The sequence below is a fragment of the Oncorhynchus nerka genome, linkage group LG6, assembly GCF_034236695.1.
Source record: "Oncorhynchus nerka isolate Pitt River linkage group LG6, Oner_Uvic_2.0, whole genome shotgun sequence".
NCBI lineage: Eukaryota > Metazoa > Chordata > Actinopteri > Salmoniformes > Salmonidae > Oncorhynchus > Oncorhynchus nerka.
The window spans coordinates 28,068,925-28,081,424 of NC_088401.1; the positions used below are offsets into that span (position 1 = coordinate 28,068,925).

General features: G+C 49.1%; 1 protein-coding gene across 3 annotated transcripts in view; it reads left to right on the forward strand.

The window, feature by feature from the left end:
* Window positions 1–12,500, forward strand: part of prex2 (phosphatidylinositol-3,4,5-trisphosphate-dependent Rac exchange factor 2) — a 232,719-nt gene that overhangs the window by 110,022 nt on the left and 110,197 nt on the right. For 2 of the 3 annotated variants that reach the window (XM_065019468.1, XM_065019466.1), the window contains exons 20-23: window positions 1,751–1,887; window positions 4,978–5,092; window positions 7,609–7,793; window positions 11,887–12,048. In XM_065019468.1, coding sequence (XP_064875540.1) covers window positions 1,751–1,887; window positions 4,978–5,092; window positions 7,609–7,793; window positions 11,887–12,048 — 599 coding nt within the window. The remainder of the gene's footprint in view (window positions 1–1,750; window positions 1,888–4,977; window positions 5,093–7,608; window positions 7,794–11,886; window positions 12,049–12,500) is intronic. The other variant, XM_065019467.1, reaches the window with a different exon arrangement.

Genomic DNA, 12,500 nt, shown 5'->3' on the forward strand with positions numbered 1-12,500 from the left:
TCCCACCTATCTACTCTGTCCACCTCTCCATAACCCACCCCTCAGCTACTCTGTCCATCTCCACCTATCTCCATAACCCACCCCTCAGCTACCATAACCCACCCCTCAGCTAGTCCATCCCACCTATCTCCATAACCCACCCCTCAGCTACTCTGTCCATCTCACCTATCTTCATAACCCACCCCTCAGCTACTCTGTCCATCTCACCTATCTCCGTAAACCCACCCCTCAGCTACTCTCAGTCCATCCCACCTATCTCCATAACCCACCCCTCAGCTACTCTGTCCATCTCACCTATCTCCATAACCCACCCCCTCAGCTACTCTGTCCATCTCACCTATCTCCGTAAACCCACCCCTCAGCTACTCTCAGTCCATCCCACCTATCTCCATAACCCACCCCCTCAGCTACTCTCAGTCCGTCCCACCTATCTCCATAACCCACCCCTCAGCTACTCTCAGTCCATCCCACCTATCTCCATAACCCACCCCTCAGCTACTCTCAGTCCGTCCCACCTATCTCCATAACCCACCCCTCAGCTACTCTCAGTCCGTCCCACCTATCTCCATAACCCACCCCTCAGCTACTCTCAGTCCGTCCCACCTATCTCCATAACCCACCCCTCAGCTACTCTCAGTCCGTCCCACCTATCTCCATAACCCACCCCTCAGCTACTCTCAGTCCATCCCACCTATCTCCATAACCCACCCCTCAGCTACTCTCAGTCCGTCCCACCTATCTCCATAACCCACCCCTCAGCTACTCTCAGTCCATCCCACCTATCTCCATAACCCACCCCTCAGCTACTCTCAGTCCGTCCCACCTATCTCCATAACCCACCCCTCAGCTACTCTCAGTCCGTCCCACCTATCTCCATAACCCACCCCTCAGCTACTCTCAGTCCATCCCACCTATCTCCATAACCCACCCCTCAGCTACTCTCAGTCCATCCCACCTATCTCCATAACCCACCCCTGAGCTACTCTCAGTCCATCCCACCTATCTCCATAACCCACCCCTCAGCTACTCTCAGTCCGTCCCACCTACCTCCATAACCCACCCCTCAGCTACTCTGTCCATCCCACCTATCTCCATAACCCACCCCTCAGCTACTCTGTCCATCTCACCTATCTCCATAACCCACCCCTCAGCTACTCTCAGTCCATCCCACCTATCTCCATAACCCACCCCTCAGCTACTCTGTCCATCTCACCTATCTTCATAACCCACCCCTCAGCTACTCTCAGTCCATCCCACCTATCTCCATAACCCACCCCTCAGCTACTCTGTCCATCTCACCTATCTCCATAACCCACCCCTCAGCTACTCTCAGTCCATCCCACCTATCTCCGTAAACTGCACCCGGCCCTTCCATCATCGAGGAAGTGGTCTTGTTTTTTCCTCCCCTCTCCTTGGTTGTCACTAGTCAGAAGAGCCACAAAGTCAAAATTGGTTATATCGGAAAAAGTCATGAAAACACAAACAAGCTTTTTGATCTTTAATTAAGATTAGGATTAGGCAATAAGGTTATCAATGTGGTTAGGGTTAAAGGGTTACTTACCCGGAGTCATTAACTTGTGGATACCATTTTTATGCCTCTATGTGTAGTTTAAAGGGAGTTGCTAACTAGCATCAGCGCAGTGACTGGAAGTCTGGGTTTAAAATCTGATTTTAAGAAGAGAACTTGTGATGACCTCATCTATGTGTGGATACTTTAACCTTTGACCCTTCTCTTCTCTCCTTTGTGTAGGCACGGTGGCAGCCATCGCAGGGCTCCACCCTGGCCAGTGTATCATCAAGGTGAACAACATCAACGTCAGTAAGGAGAGCCACGCCAGCGTCATCGCACATGTTACTGCCTGTAGGAAATACAGAAGACCCACACAGGTAATATGGAGAGGAGAGCACTAGAACACCAGTCCCCCCCCCCACCCGTTCTCTCCCCCCCACCCAGTGTCTTATCCCAACCCAGTGTCTCCAACAACAGCCCCACAGTGAGCAGTGAGCCAGGGGTCAGTCCTGCTCTCTTCTACAGGAGCCAATACTAGTATTATTCCTACTTAATGACCCAGCTCTCCCAGTCTCTCTCCCCACACACAGAGAGGGAGGAGGGGAGGCCGAGGAGGGGAGTAGAGAGTCAGGCTGGATGGGGGAGAAAGAGCTTGGAGAGTGTTGGGAAGTAGCCAGCCTACACTAGTCTCCTCTGTAGGAGAATGTTTAGGGAGAGATGGAGAAGAACAGAGGGGGAGATGGAGGAGAAGAACAGAGGGGGAGATGGAGGAGAAGAACAGAGGGGGAGAGATGGAGGAGAAGAACAGAGGGGGAGAGATGGAGGAGAAGAACAGAGGGGGAGAGATGGAGGAGAAGAACAGAGGGGGAGAGATGGAGGAGAAGAACAGAGGGGGAGAGATGGAGGAGAAGAACAGAGGGGGAGGAGAAGAACAGAGGGGGAGAGATGGAGGAGAAGAACAGTGGGGGAGGAAAAGAACAGAGGGGAGAGATGGAGGAGAAGAACAGAGGGGAGAGATGGAGGAGAAGAACAGAGGGGGAGAGATGGAGGGGAAGAACAGAGGGGAGGAGAAGAACAGAGGGGGAGAGATGGAGGAGAAGAACAGAGGGGGAGAGATGGAGGAGAAGAACAGAGGGGGAGAGATGGAGGAGAAGAACAGAGATGGAGGAGAAGAACAGAGGGGGAGAGATGGAGGAGAAGAACAGAGGGGGAGAGATGGAGGAGAAGAACAGAGGGGGAGAGATGGAGGAGAAGAACAGAGATGGAGGAGAAGAACAGAGGGGGAGAGATGGAGGAGAAGAACAGAGGGGGAGAGATGGAGGAGAAGAGCAGAGGGGAGAGATGGAGGAGAAGAACAGAGATGGAGGAGAAGAACAGAGGGGGAGAGATGGAGGAGAAGAACAGTGGGGGAGGAAAAGAACAGAGGGGGAGAGATGGAGGAGAAGAACAGAGGGAGAGATGGAGGAGAAGAACAGAGGGGGAGAGATGGAGGGGAAGAACAGAGGGGAGAGATGGAGGAGAAGAACAGGGGGAGAGATTGAGGAGAAGAACAGAGGGGAGAGATGGAGGAGAAGAACAGTGGGGAGGAAAAGAACAGAGGGGGAGATGGAGGAGAAGAACAGAGGGGAGAGATGGAGGAGAAGAACAGAGGGGAGAGATGGAGGAGAAGAACAGAGGGGGAGAGATGGAGGGGAAGAACAGAGGGGGAGGAGAAGAACAGAGGGGGAGAGATGGAGGAGAAGAACAGAGGGGGAGAGATGGAGGAGAAGAACAGGGGGAGAGATTGAGGAGAAGAACAGAGGGGGAGAGATGGAGGAGAAGAACAGAGATGGAGGAGAAGAACAGAGGGGAGAGATGGAGGAGAAGAACAGAGGGGAGAGATGGAGGAGAAGAACAGAGGGGGAGAGATGGAGGGGAAGAACAGAGGGGGAGAGATGGAGGAGAAGAACAGAGGGGGAGAGATGGAGGAGAAGAACAGTGGGGGAGGAGAAGAACAGGGGGAGAGATGGAGGAGAAGAACAGAGGGGGAGAGATGAGCCAGCCTTGGAATTGGTGGTTTAATGAAGATCTACATGGTTCCAACACTACTGAGATTCTGGTTTACATCAGACCAGGGCACAGGGAAATGCCCTCACGGGGAGGTGGGGGTGGGGTCTGTGTGTGTGTGTGTGTGTGTCTATGGGTTGTACCCTAGCAGACCACAGCGCAGTGGGCGATCACAGCATGTTGTCCTGGCAGGGAGCTGGCCGTGGGTTGGGTTGTGGAGGGGACACACACACACACGCCCTTTTGTCTGCCTGTGGCATGGAACAGTGGTTTGATGAGATTGGCATGGGGTTGTGTTTGTGCTGCAGTGTGTTTGTGAAGCCTTGTCAGTTTGTTCTGACAGGCCAACCGTGACATCATAGACCAGAGCTGTTGCAGCTATTTCACATGCAATGTTAACCCCTCTTTAACTGGTCCCAACCACACAGCAGGACCACTGCACCAACTGGCTGGTTAACCCCTCTTTAACTGGTCCCAACCACACAGCAGGACCACTGCACCAACTGGCTGTTTAACCCCTCTTTAACTGGTCCCAAACACACAGCAGGACCACTGCACCAACTGGCTGGTTAACCCCTCTTTAACTGGTCCCAACCACACAGCAGGACCACTGCACCAACTGGCTGGTTAACTCCTCTTTAACTGGTCCCAACCACACAGCAGGACCACTGCACCAACTGGCTGGTTAACCCCTCTTTAACTGGTCCCAACCACACAGCAGAACCACTGCCCCAACTGGCTGGTTAACCCCTCTTTAACTGGTCCCAACCACACAGCAGGACCACTGCACCAACTGGCTGGTTAACTCCTCTTTAACTGGTCCCAACCACACAGCAGGACCACTGCACCAACTGACTGGTTAACCCCTCTTTAACTGGTCCCAACCACACAGCAGGACCACTGCACCAACTGGCTGGTTAACCCCTCTTTAACTGGTCCCAACCACACAGCAGGACCACTGCACCAACTGGCTGGTTAACCCCTCTTTATTTTACCTTTATTTAACTAGGCAAGTCAGTTAAGAACAAATTCTTATTTTCAATGACGGCCTTGGAACATTGGGTTAACTGCCTGTTCAGGGGCTGAACGACAGATTTGTACTTTGTCAGCTCGGGTGTTTGAACTTGCAACCTTCCGGTTATTAGTCCAACGCTCTAACCACTAGGCTACCCTGCCGCCCCTTTAACTGGTCCCAACCACACAGTAGGACCACTGCACCAACTGGCTGGTTAACCCCTCTTTAACTGGTCCCAACCACACAGCAGGACCACTGCACCAACTGGCTGGTTAACCCCTCTTTAACTGGTCCCAACCACACAGCAGGACCACTGCCCCAACTGGCTGTTTTGTAAGGTGTGCATTGAAAATGAAAAGGCAGGTTTGTATAATGTAACAGGTGTTTTGTGGTGTTCTCCGTACAGCAGGACAGTATACAGTGGGTGTATAACAACAGTGAGAGTTCCCAGGAGGACCAGGGGAAGAACCAGAAACAAACTGCTGAGGAGAACGGGGATGGCTTCCAGTGTAAAGTAGAGGGTAAGATAAACACACACACACACACACACACGTGCACACACACGTGCACACACACACACACACACACACACACACACACACACACACACACACACACGTGCACACACACACACACACCCACGCACACACACACACACACACACACACACACACACACACACACATACAGGGACACACATGCAGGCACGGACACACATATGACCCCCATCGCATTATTGCAGGGGCGGTATTGCTCATCATTTTCAGAGCTGAGGTGGAGGGAGGGAGAGAGGGATAGAGGGAGGTTGGTTTAGAGACGTAGGGAGAGAGAGAGAGGTGGAGGGAGGAATAGAGCGGGAGGTGTGGAGAGCGGTAGAGGTGGAGGGATAATAGAGGTGGAGGGATAATAGAGGTGGAGGGAGGGATATAGAGGTGGAGGGAGGGATATAGAGGTGGAGGGAGGGATATAGAGGTGGAGGGAGGCATATAGAGGTGGAGGGAGGCATATAGAGGTGGAGGGAGGCATATAGAGGTGGAGGGAGGCATATAGAGGTGGAGGGAGGGATATAGAGGTGGAGGGAGGCATATAGAGGTGGAGGGAGGCATATAGAGGTGGAGGGAGGGATATAGAGGTGGAGGGAGGCATATAGAGGTGGAGGGATGGATATAGAGGTGGAGGGAGGCATATAGAGGTGGAGGGAGGGATATAGAGGTGGAGGCATATAGAGGTGGAGGGAGGGATATAGAGGTGGAGGGAGGCATATAGAGGTGGAGGGAGGGATATAGAGGTGGAGGGAGGCATATAGAGGTGGAGGGAGGAATATAGAGGTCGAGGGAGGCATATAGAGGTGGAGGGAGGCATATAGAGGTGGAGGGAGGGATATAGAGGTGAGGGAGGGATATAGAGGTGGAGGGAGGGATATAGAGGTGGAGGGAGGCATATAGAGGTGGAGGGAGGCATATAGAGGTGGAGGGAGGCATATAGAGGTGGAGGGAGGCATATAGAGGTGGAGGGAGGCATATAGAGATGGAGGGAGGGATATAGAGATGGAGGGAGGGATATAGAGGTGGAGGGAGGGATATAGAGGTGGAGGGAGGGATATAGGGGTGGAGGGAGGGATATAGGGGTGGAGGGAGGCATATAGAGGTGGAGGGAGGGATATAGAGGTGGAGGGAGGGATATAGAGGTGGAGGGAGGGATATAGAGGTGGAGGGAGGAATATAGAGGTGGAGGGAGGCATATAGAGGTGGAGGGAGGCATATAGAGGTGGAGGGAGGGATATAGAGGTGAGGAGGGATATAGAGGTGGAGGGAGGGATATAGAGGTGGAGGGAGGGATATAGAGGTGGAGGGAGGCATATAGAGGTGGAGGGAGGCATATAGAGGTGGAGGGAGGGATATAGAGGTGGAGGGAGGGATATAGAGGTGGAGGGAGGGATATAGAGGTGGAGGGAGGGATATAGAGGTGGAGGGAGGGATATAGAGGTGGAGGGATATAGAGAGAGATGGAGGGTTGAGTCTAGAGGGAGGGAGAGGTGGAGAGCGGGAGGGGTGGAGGGAGGGAGGTAGAGGAGAGGTGGGAGCCATAGGGAAATGTTCTTCCTACTAAATGACCTCTAGATAGTTTGGTATTTCTGGAGGGAACCAGAAGAGTTGCTCTCCTCTGCTTATTAGTTAGTTCAGAACAGCCCCACTGTCAGCCCGACTATCAGCCGGACTATCAGCCGGACTATAAACCGGACTATCAGCCGGACTATCAGCCGGACTATAAACCGGACTATCAGCCGGACTATCAGCCGGACTATCAGCCGGACTATAAACCGGACTATCAGCCGGACTATAAACCGGACTATCAGCCGGACTATCAGCCGGACTATCAGCCGGACTATCAGCCGGACTATAAACCGGACTATCAGCCGGACTATAAACCGGACTATAAACCGGACTATAAACCGGACTATCAGCCGGACTATCAGCCGGACTATCAGCCGGACTATAAACCGGACTATCAGCCGGACTATCAGCCGGACTATAAACCGGACTATGTGCTGCTGGGATAAGGAGCCTCTTTCTCCACTTATCACGGAACATTAGACATCATTAGTGTCTCATCCCTGATGTGTATTTGTGTGCCTTACAATGTTGTGTAAAAATGGTGTGTGTTCCACCTCTGCTGTTTGCGCGTCTCACCTGTGCCATGTAATACACGCCCAGTATGTATGTATGTATGTATGTATGTATGTATGTATATATGTATGTAATGTATGTAATGTATGTATGTATGTATGTATGTATGTATGTATGTATGTATATATGTATGTAATGTATGTAATGTATGTATGTATGTATGTATGTATGTATGTATGTATGTATGTATGTATGTATGTATGTAATGTATGTAATGTATGTATGTATGTATGTATGTATGTATGTATGTATGTATGTATGTATGTATGTATGTATGTATGTATGTAATGTATGTATGTAATGTATGTGTGTGCTCCTCTCTAACTCCTTGTGTGTGTTCCCCCTCTCAGAGGTGATGGATAAGTTCAACACCATCGCTATCATTGACGGTAAGAAGGACCACGTGAGTCTGACCGTAGACAATGTTCATCTGGAGTATGGAGTGGTGTACGACTACGACAGCACCGCCGGGATCAAGTGTAGAGTCCTGGAGAAGATGGTGGAGCCAAAAGGATTCTTCAGCCTCACAGCCAAGGTAGGACGGGACCCACTGAGGCCAACAAATAATGTACAGGACTGTTTCATAGTTGCGGGCAACTTTGAGAGTCCAGGCTTTCATTTGAACCCAGCACGTACACAATGTGCAGTTGAATCCGGTGTGGAGTTGGACCAGAAGCTTCTCTTCTGAACACCAGGTTTTGTTTTCTCAGCTATTTGAAGCTGGTGTACAAAACCCAAAAGTAAAAGCCGCAAAAACGAAACTTAAGAACAGGAAGCATAGAAAGAGCGTACATAGAACAAATCTACCGCCTCTTAGACTTGCCAGCAATGAGAGTGACAGATCTATAACTCACATTTCTATGTGAAATTGGTCGTGATCTATTCTGCCTGCGCGCACCTGATAGACATGTGTTGGTCGGAGGGCATCTCCGAAGTCACTGGTTGAGCGTGTATTAATCCTGCTGTAGAATTCATTGCGGCAAACAAAGTTATTGTGCCAGGGTAGGAACCAATGTGTTGGTCAGCGTTTCCTATGGGACCCTGTAATTTTTGGCTACATTAAATGTTTCTTCATGTAGCCAACATATTCATGCTTCGCCTATTCCTCTCTGATTTAAAAGATCCTGCTGCACAGACAACATGCTGGTGTAGGTGGGAAGGGATGACTCAAGTAGAGGTGTATAAACGGACGTTACACACGGCATACTACATTTAACAAACCAAACATTCAAATACCGTTATAGAAGGTAAAGTAACAACCCAAACCGGTCCGTGCATCAATACCGGTATTTGGGGCGGCACCGAAAGGTTGCTAGATCAAATCCCCAAGCTGACAAGGTAAAAAGCTGTCGTTCTGCCCCTGAACAAGGCACTGTTCCAAGACCGTCATTGAAAATAAGAATGTGTTCTTTAACTGACTTGCCTAGTTAAATAAAGGTTAAATAAATACGTCAAATACGATTTATCTCCCAGCCCTAACGTCAAGACACTTTCCTAATGTGACGACCTCCCTGCAAAATATCTGCACACTGTGACAACACTTCAACGAGTTATCAACAAAAGTTGTTTTGAGCGAGGAAAAGTTTTTTAAAAAAATAATCTGATCTGGAAGTGTTTTTCAGTTGTAGAATTCCAAACATATGTTATTTTCTTAACCCATCTAGTGAATGGTGACAGCATAGGTTTTAAGTTTCATGCTAGCTAGTCTTGGATGCTAGCCAGGGAGAAGTTACATGAGATGGGACTAAGCAGGAATAATCATTGAAAATTGTGAGTAACCATCTACATTCCCATTAAAGTAAAATGAGGAAGTTATTGTTAATATAGCTAAGCTATTATGTGATCCATTTTAGTCTGATTTGAATATTGCAAGGCAAAATACTGTGGTTGCAACGTTGCGATGTTGACGCAGGGTTCATTTTCACAAATTACAAACCTATAGCCTTGTTTATTGAATTGAAAATATGAAATGATGGCTGATGGTGTTGATGGTGTTGAAAGTAACACGCGTTACAAAGCAGAAACATGGAGATAACACAGATACTGTGCACTTCTCACCGGCCACTACTATCGTCCCAAGCCTATGTTTCTTCGGCAAGAACAGAAGTAGCATTAAAGTAGTTCTGTCTATATCACTTCAACTCATTTACCCTAGAAATGAAATGACAGTTTCTTATTGTGGAGGACATATAAATTGTTTGTCATAAAATATAGTGACTAGCTTATCGATCTCTGAATTTAGGATCAAATCAAAACGTGTTACTTCTGTCCCGGTTCTCCCCGACCTGATCTGATCTTTGTTGTGCGTTAGGACCGTTTCAGTTCTGTTCTCATCCTTGAAGTAGCTCTATCAGATTGGTTCCCATTTGTCTGGGTCACGCACACACACAAGCACACGTGTGTGTGCACGCACACCAAACCACAAACCAGCATGGATTTACGACAGCAGTAAGAGTTGTCAGACACTTGATCCCAGGCCAAATCTATGACTTGTTCTGGATATTAAAAGTCTGTCTGTGTCTCGTCCCCCAGAAACTAAAATACATTTTAGTGTTATTACAAACATCTGCCCCAGTAGTCCCGGTTTTAGAGAGAGAGAGAGAGAGAGGGTATGAGGGAAACAGAGGGGGAAGAGAGAGAGAGCGAAAGAAAGAGAGGGTACGAGGGAAACAGAGGGGGAAGAGAGAGAGAGAAAGAAAGAGAAGGTACGAGGGAAACAGAGGGGGAAGAGAGAGAGAGCGAAAGAAAGAGAGGGTACGAGGGAAACAGAGGGGGAAGAGAGAGAGAGCGAAAGAAAGAGAAGGTACGAGGGAAACAGAGGGGGAAGAGAGAGAGAGAGAGCGAAAGAAAGAGAGGGTACGAGGGAAACAGAGGGGGAAGAGAGAGAGAGCGAAAGAAAGAGAGGGTACGAAGGAAACAGAGGGGGAAGAGAGAGAGAGAGAGAAAGAAAGAGAAGGTACGAGGGAAACAGAGGGGGAAGAGAGAGAGAGAGAGGGTACGAGGGAAACAGAGGGGGAAGAGAGAGAGAGCGAAAGAAAGAGAGGGTACGAGGGAAACAGAGGGGGAAGAGAGAGAGAGAAAGAAAGAGAGGGTACGAGGGAAACAGAGGGGGAAGAGAGAGCGAAAGAAAGAGAGGGTACGAGGGAAACAGAGGGGGAAGAGAGAGAGAGCGAAAGAAAGAGAGGGTACGAGGGAAACAGAGGGGGAAGAGAGAGAGAGCGAAAGAAAGAGAGGGTAAGAGGGAAACAGAGGGGGAAGAGAGAGAGAGAGCGAAAGAAACAGAGGGTACGAGGGAAACAGAGGGGGAAGAGAGAGAGAGCGAAAGAAAGAGAGTGTATGAGGGAAACAGAGGGGGAAGAGAGAGAGAGAGAGAAAGAAAGAGAAGGTACGAGGGAAACAGAGGGGGAAGAGAGAGCGAAAGAAAGAGAGGGTACGAGGGAAACAGAGGGGGAAGAGAGAGAGAGAGAAAGAAAGAGAGGGTACGAGGGAAACAGAGGAGGAAGAGATCGAGAGAGAGAGAGTGGGTACGAGGGAAACAGAGAGAGAGAGAGAGAGAGAGAGAGAGAAAGAAAGAGAGGGTACGAGGGAAACAGAGGGGAAAGAGAGAGAGAGAAAGAAAGAGAAGGTACGAGGGAAACAGAGGGGGAAGAGAGAGAGAGAGAGAGAAAGAAAGAGAGGGTATGAGGGAAACAGAGGGGGAAGAAAGAGAGAGAGAGAGAAAGAAAGAGAGGGTATGAGGGAAACAGAGGGGGAAGAGAGAGAGAGAGAGAGAGGGTACCAGGGAAACAGAGGGGGAAGAGAGAGAAAGAGAGAGAAAGAAAGAGAGGGTATGAGGGAAACAGAGGGGGAAGAGAGAGAGAGAAAGAAAGAGAAGGTACGAGGGAAACAGAGGGGAACGAGAGAGAGAGAGGGTACGAGGGAAACAGAGGGGGAAGAGAGAGGTAGAGCGAATGAAAGAGAAGGTACGAGGGAAACAGAGGGGAAAGAGAGGTAAAGCGAAAGAAAGAGAAGGTACGAGGGAAACAGAGAGGGAAGAGAGAGGGGGGGGAAGAGAGAGCTCGGTGTGATGTTGAATTTTAATATCAGAAACGCTGCTGGGCACTTCATCTCTCCTCCACTCCTCTCCTCCTCCCGCTGTTACATTTCCCCTGTCATTCTTCTTCTCTTCTGGTGGGCGTCCAGTTTAAAAAACAACAGAAAGAGGGTTTTTTCTCCGTCACTCTTGCCTTTTCTGCAACTCTGCTTCTTTGGACTTTCTGTTTTCTGTCTGTGTTTTTTGGCGACCCGACCAAATTCATACAGAAATGTGAGTTCTAGATCTGTCCTTCTAATTAAAAGCAAGTCTAATAAGCTGTAGATCTGTTCTTTGTGTGATATTTCTATGCTTCCTGTTCTTAAGTATTTCACAGCGGTTTAGATGGTACTTTGAATCTACATGATGCATAGCTTGTTTTATTCACATAAACTGAAAATCTGTGAATTATTTGAATTTTTGCAACCAGGAAATAGTTGAGCGATTTCTGAATATTGCACCTTTTTAAAGATTGGATAGGACCATTTACCCTTTTAAGTTACATGTAATAAAGTCAGCCTCCTTCTCTCTAACCTTTGTCCTTCAACCCTGTCAGATCCTGGAGGCGCTGGCGCATAGTGATGACACGCTGGTTCAGATGTGCAGTAGACTGAGCTCCAGCTGTGACGTCATCCCCGAGAACCTGCAGGTCCGCTTCAGCGCCATGTGTGGAGAGCGGGTGGAGCACATCAACAGACGTATCACCAACTACAGAAAGGTACGGCGTGTGGTGGTGGGGGACGGGTGTGTGACGCTTGCGTGCGAGCGTGCCCAAACGTGTGTGTGTGTGTGTGTGTGTGTCTCTCAAGTGGTTGTGAACCAGGTAAAGCAAGGATTTACATCATCACCCACAGACACATTTTCCTCTGTCAACACGAATAATTTGACTAAAAAGTATATAATAATATAAAGCACCATTCGTTCTACTACTCTAGACAGGATGACCACTTCACTGCTGACACTTCTGTTATCAGAGCATCATTACATTTCCACTGAATGTCTGCATCCCAAATAGCACCCTATTCCCTAGAGCACTGCATAGCCCATAGGGCTCTGGTCAGAAGAAGTGCACTGTGTACAGAATAGGGCACCATTTTTTTGCCCAATGTTTTGCTGTGGAATTCGAATGTGTCTGTTGATATGCCGAATGAAAGATCAACAGAAAATAAT